Consider the following 6,012-nt stretch of genomic DNA (forward strand, 5'->3'; position numbering starts at 1 on the left):
TTATTATACATTCATTTACAATGTCATTATGACCACAATTTTGAGATGCACGCTAGAATCCAGAATTCTGGTTAAGCAGTTTTAATCACACAGGGGTTAAAAAAAGAGACACTTTAGGGAAATGAACTTCCTGCCCATCATTGACATTTTGGTCATTCTTTGTTGTGGACTAAATAATAATAAGGACTTGTATAATTGGTATAGAATGAATCATTGTTGGAAATGTATCATGTAGAACAATGAGTTCTACATTGCTGTGGAAAAAAATACACTATTGAGCCGCATCTTCTTGGGGGTGGTGGAAAAAATGTCCTAAAAAAATATTTACAAAAAGCAAAATCTTGAAGTCCCACATGGACATCAGACTGTAAAATCAATCGGAAAAATACCGCCAGCTGAAGAGGACACCTGCTAAAGTCCACCAACGTGAGGTGAAAGTTGCCGTTTGTATTCCGTTCTTCTTCTTTTCTCTCGTCCAGGCGCCGACACGCTGGCGTTGTCACATTAAGAACTCGATCACAAGAGTCCACATGCAGCGGATCAAGTTTCACGGCTTCCAGAGCTTCAGCAAGCCGTCCTCGCTGTAAGTGGCGATGAGGTTCTGGTGGGGGTGATGGGCGATGCCGATCACATCCTTCTCGTGGACCTGCGAGGGGGGTGAAGGAGATTTCAGTAAACCCTGACCTTGCATAGCTCCAAGACTTCAAGACATCAACGCTTACCGTCAACGTTCTCTCCAGCTTGCCGGTGCCGGTGCTGAAACAGTAGAGCACAAAGTCTTCGCCCACGCAGTAGATCCACTCGCCACGAGGAGACAGGGTGCAGCACACAAAGTCACCGCCTTCCCTCTTACCAGAGCTGAAGCTCCTGACGATCTGGAAGCAAAAGATGTACAAAATATTGCATATTTTCAGAGTGAAATTCAAGCATGTTTAAGAACAGTTTTATAGTTTATATAGTTTTATGTATGCAAATATCTACACATTGAACATAATTATTTTATCAAATTAAATGAGATTGTAACATGCTGAAAAGAAACAATAGATGACAGGGAACCATTATGTATGTATTCCAAGCAGGTTTGCCCATTTTCTGTTAAGAAATCACAACTGCTTTAAGAAATCACAACTGCTAAACTGCACCACCTGGCGGTGAAGATGGTAAATTACATTACTGTAAAATATACAGGTTCTAAATTAAGTTGTGCCTTCTTATACTTAACTCTCATGGCTAAAATGAAAAATGTTAAATATATACATTAAAAGAAGATACAGTACACAAATGGAAAGTGAAGTAAAGTAAAAGTAAGGAATTGTGATTTCTTTTTTATACATCTTTAAATGAATTATTGTATTTTACCTTTGTAGGAATGGAACTCGGATGTAGACAGAGAACCCGCCAGGCAACTTACTGTTGGGGAAGTGTGCACATGGCCTTCCCAGCATGCCTTGCAGGTATTAAATTCGTATAAAGTAGTATTATTTTGCATGTGTATTAGTATGTAAACATCCATGCAAACGCCACAAAGATGTTCAACTGAGATTCAAACCCAGATCTCCTGACTGTGTGGCCAACATGCTGACCACCACTCCACCGTGCGAGAACAATGTAGCCATGACAAGTGTGTGCGGGCACGCAGTACACACCTGCCCCTGCATGTTCATGATGACGACCGTATTGGAACGGTTGCACACCACAAAGTGCTCAGGGTTCTTGGGCAACAGGAGGACGTTGTTGACGGTGATGTCGGTGCCTGCGGACGAGCCGAGAGGTTTGAAGGTGCTGCTGCACTCGGTGGTCTTCATGTTCCACACCTGGCAGGCGAGAGGATGCGACGGCTTCACATTTAAAAACGCATTTGACGGGATATACGTCGGGAAAAAAGGGGAGAGGAGCGCCGGTCTACCTTGACAGTGCCATCAGAAGAAGCGCTGATGATGTGGTGACCGTCGGGGGTGAAGGTGGCCTCGTTGACAAATGAGGAGTGACCGCGGAACTCTTTCAGGGACTTGCCGGACTTCAGGCCGTGGATCCTGATAAAAAAGAATACAACACAATCATGAAATCATGCATGGTTACTTTGGAGTTTTAAAAGCTATTCTAATGAGGAACATCAACATGTAGTCTTACTACTAGCTCCTTAGTACTACTAGCTTGTACTCTTAATTCCTACCTGATGGTCTGGTCAAAGGAGGCACTGAGGATCTGGCCGCTGTCTTTACAAAAACTGAGGCACGTGACTCCTTTGCTGTGCGCGCGTTCGAACCTCCTCAGACACTGACCGCTCTGGATCTTCCACACCTACAGACATACAAGCAGGACACACTAAAAGGTCAGCTTTGCTTCTGGGTGAGCGGGAAACAAACAAAATGGTCCACCTTGATCTTTCCATCTTGGGCCCCGGTGGCCAACATCTCTGTGTCTCGACTGAAGCACATACACAACACTGCGTCGTCCATCATCATTAAGTTATCCTGAGCCTGGTACTTCAGATCCTTAAAACACAGAACAGTCCATAAAAACACTGTTATTTTATTATCAAAAACATATACCCCCCCCACTCCGGTGTTCAAACATTTCAATCCATCTATATATATCTATGTGTGTATCTATCTATAATATATATATATATATATATATATATATATATATATATATATATATATATATGTTCTTTATTTTTCTAGAAAGAAATCTCCTATTTTCTCAGAAAAATTCCTTAATTTCAATTTATTTTCTATTAATTTTCCAGAAAAATTTCCCTATCCCTACGTTTTCTCTCCATTTCCCTTTATTTTTTGCAGTACAAAATCTGTTATTTCCCTTTGTTTTTTTAGATTTTCTTATTATTTTCTCTTAATTTTCCAGAAAAATTTCCCTATTTTTGACAGAGGAATTTCCTTTATTTTTCTGAAAAAGTTCCCTGATTTTTTTCTGTAATTTTTCCGCTGTATTGCGCATATTTTTCCAGATATTTCCCTTATTTTTACTAATTTCTCATTTATCCAGAAAAAAATTCCTGATTTTCCCTGAAAATATAAATTATTTAGCTTCATTGTCTTTTCACATGAAAGCGTTTGAGTGTTTGTAGGGATATGGCTTTAATGAGTCAGGCTCATAAAATAAAGTAAATAAAATGGACATTTAATGTCATTATGTGAGAGATTATCCCTTTACCTTTCTGATTTTGCCTGTAGTGAAGTTCCAAACCTCGATGAAGCCGTCCACAGAGCCTGTGACCAAGTACTGGCCATCCGGGGAGAATCTGGAACATTCTACATGGGATTTTTGGCCAAACTGTAAGGAGGAGAGGATTATTTAGAAATATCCTGACTGACATTACGGTACAGGAATTGACACAGCAGAAGTCTCTACCTTTATGTGTCTGCTGAGCTGGGTGGGGAAACGTTCTTCTTCTACGTCTTTGACGGCGGCTTTACCCCTGAACAAATCAATGGTCATTCCGGGGGGAAGGAGACCCTGATGCTGCTGCCACTTGAGAGACTGATGGGAAGCGTGAAAATGGTCATCAACACAATCAATTGTCATATAATAACAAAAAATTGTTTACTTTGCAACTCAAGTCAAACCAGAAGTCGTACAAGATGGAATAGGACCAAGATCCTCTAGAAAAGCACCAGTAATAAGGACATAAACCGGCTATTGTAACTAATTTCTATTGTTGGGAACTATTGTTCCCAAATATGACCACCTAACTCAGAACAGAGTGTCTCCTCTACCAAGAAATTATCTTATTGGGCCTGAAATATCAACCTTCAACCTTGTTGATGCCCACATCAGATGGCTCAAATCTCTCATGCATGACTACTTATTCAGCTTCTCTTTAGCTGATCTTGCTGGTCTTACCTGGCCCAGCAGAGCCATAAGACGGGACGGTGGCACCACGCTGACCTCTCCCGCCAAAGCCTGAGAGATGGCCGCCCGCCGTTTCTCTTTACTGCTGCCGTCCGGATAGGCCTGTAGGTCAGCGATTCAAGAGAATAAACGTCACTCCAAAGTGTCACGCTCCGTCTCCTACCGATGATTATGATGATGATAATGCTTCCTCATAATAATAATAATCTTCCTCACCTCCCGGGGATCAAAGTAGGAACGAGCAAGCAGGTTTTCCAGGTGGATGTACCGCTCGGGCTGCGTCTGTTTCAACATGATCATTGGGTCCGTTTGCCTGAGGAGAGAACGGGCTGCACCCAACTCTCTCAGCTCAATTAGTTCCAACACCACCTAAATAACACACACAAATGTGGACATGAAACTCAGTCAATGATAATGAAGAAGCAATACCAGTTAAGATTAACTGCATGTGAAAGCACTCATTCACTACACATAATAAAAATGTCAGAGGCTGACCTGTTCATAAAGGTCTATGAGAGTCTTATCAGGAAGCTTGAGGGACTGGATGGCTTGGAGCACGGTGTCCCAGTGTCCGCTGTTGATGTCGGCCACAAAGCTGTCAATGCTGTCCACCGTGTTCAGAGAGACGGTGGTCTCCTCCTGGAGGGTCGCCAGCGACCTGTGCAGGTTGTTCTCCTTCAGGTACTGCATGATCAGACGGACCACGCTGACAAAGTTAAAGACAGTTAAATTAGTGGAGCAGATCTGGTTATGGACAATTGTCCATCTTTTTCGGAGGTGGACAGATATAAGGAGGGTGCCAGATCCGGAAATTACCTTCATTACCAGACCAGGGTACCGGTGGATGTATAATAATAGAAACGAATAATTGTAGTATCTTGTTAAAACTGTTATATTGTCTTCTATTATTTATATTAAATATTTAAATTAAAATATGTGTGTTAATACATTTGTAATTACCTAAAACCACATTAAAGAAAAATTATCTTTAAGGGATAAATACTAAGATTTGTAGTATCGCCCACCTCTACTGTACATCTCACAAGCGGACCCAGTGGTAGCCTAAGCTAATGGCAGTCAAATTCTGTATCATTACTGTCCTGTTAATTCTAGTCACCGAAATACTTCTAAAACACATCCGACCTAAGTGCAAATAATAAGCCATTCTCTTTACGCGCCATGCAATAAAAAAACTCATCTGACGCCAACTTTTGCGTGTTAGCTTAGCCTGGGTTGCTAACACTAGCGCCGAAATGAGACGAGCCTCATTTACAAAGCTTGAATTAATTCTTGTAAGAAACGGGTGTTTTCATCTTTCAATGAATGCAATTAGCTTGTTAAAACTTTGAATACTCACTCTACGGATTCAATCTCCAAAGACATGATTATTTCAGTCAAAACCACTGCAACACCACAAAGCTAAGCTAGCGGATACGCACGGCAGCACGGGCACTAACCCGGAAGTACATCAATGCTTCCGACTCTTCGAAATAAATGTTAACATGTTAAAAGACGAAAATGAATAATGTAGAAGAATTACAGTGTGAGAATTACTAAATTTGAACGCGCTTTTTGTTTTTTGTTACAAAGCCAATTAGCAGATGACAAAAATCCGCTGAAAGACGGGAATATGTGATTAGCATAACTATTCAAAGCATTCAAACAAATTTGGATGTTTGATGACTTTAATTAGAATGATAGAAAATGCGAATTATTTTTCATACAGCACAGGATTGGTTCATTTCTTTAGAATTTCCCAGAAAGTTACCTGATGTGGCGTTCAGGGTCTCTCCATTGAGATTCTTCCTGTTTGAATTCCTAATGAGACCAGCTGGAAGTGATTCAAGTGTTGTCATGTTTACAGTTTTCTTTCCACAATCCACAATCTGCAAATGACTCTTTGAATGACACAAATACATTCTCAATATTGTAACACTCGGTGCACGAAATAGGCACCAGACTGGAGAGTTAAACAACATCTTTTTATTGCAGTTATCACAACAACACAATAGTCATAATATTCTAAATAATATTTACACGCACCATAAACGATTTTACAACAGAAAAAGAAATGGAAGAATAACAATGAGCTCAATAGTTTATTTATGGACTGTTTGTTGTTGTTTTAGTTATTTA

General features: G+C 40.6%; 1 protein-coding gene across 2 annotated transcripts; it reads right to left on the minus strand.

Moving 5' to 3' along the window:
- Positions 1 to 65: 65 nt before the first annotated feature.
- Positions 66 to 5,809, minus strand: smu1a (SMU1 DNA replication regulator and spliceosomal factor a). Of its 2 annotated transcripts, none has more exons than XM_058054675.1 (12): positions 5,645 to 5,809; positions 4,372 to 4,582; positions 4,093 to 4,245; positions 3,868 to 3,978; positions 3,376 to 3,504; positions 3,178 to 3,297; positions 2,379 to 2,495; positions 2,174 to 2,301; positions 1,907 to 2,033; positions 1,647 to 1,814; positions 723 to 875; positions 66 to 646 (listed from the first exon to the last, which is right to left on the minus strand). In XM_058054675.1, the coding sequence occupies exons 2-12, from the start codon at positions 4,564 to 4,566 to the stop codon at positions 548 to 550; spliced, it is 1,500 nt and encodes a 499-aa protein (XP_057910658.1). In that variant the 5' UTR covers positions 4,567 to 4,582; positions 5,645 to 5,809; the 3' UTR covers positions 66 to 547. The 2 variants fall into 2 exon arrangements, with proteins under 2 accessions (XP_057910658.1, XP_057910649.1); XM_058054666.1 differs by lacking the exon at positions 5,645 to 5,809 and adding an exon at positions 5,234 to 5,358.
- Positions 5,810 to 6,012: the final 203 nt, after the last annotated feature.

This window comes from Doryrhamphus excisus, chromosome 2, assembly GCF_030265055.1.
Source record: "Doryrhamphus excisus isolate RoL2022-K1 chromosome 2, RoL_Dexc_1.0, whole genome shotgun sequence".
Classification (NCBI taxonomy): Eukaryota; Metazoa; Chordata; class Actinopteri; order Syngnathiformes; family Syngnathidae; genus Doryrhamphus; species Doryrhamphus excisus.

Coding starts and splice junctions, on each gene's coding strand:
- smu1a (XM_058054666.1), bottom strand. CDS start 5,259: ATGTCTTTGGAGATTGAATCCGTAGA. Junction 3,979..4,092: donor CCTACTTTGATCCCCGGGAG/GTGAGGAAGATT, acceptor GCTGACCTACAG/GCCTATCCGGACGGCAGCAG. Junction 2,496..3,177: donor CTACAGGCAAAATCAGAAAG/GTAAAGGGATAA, acceptor CTGTGTTTTAAG/GATCTGAAGTACCAGGCTCA.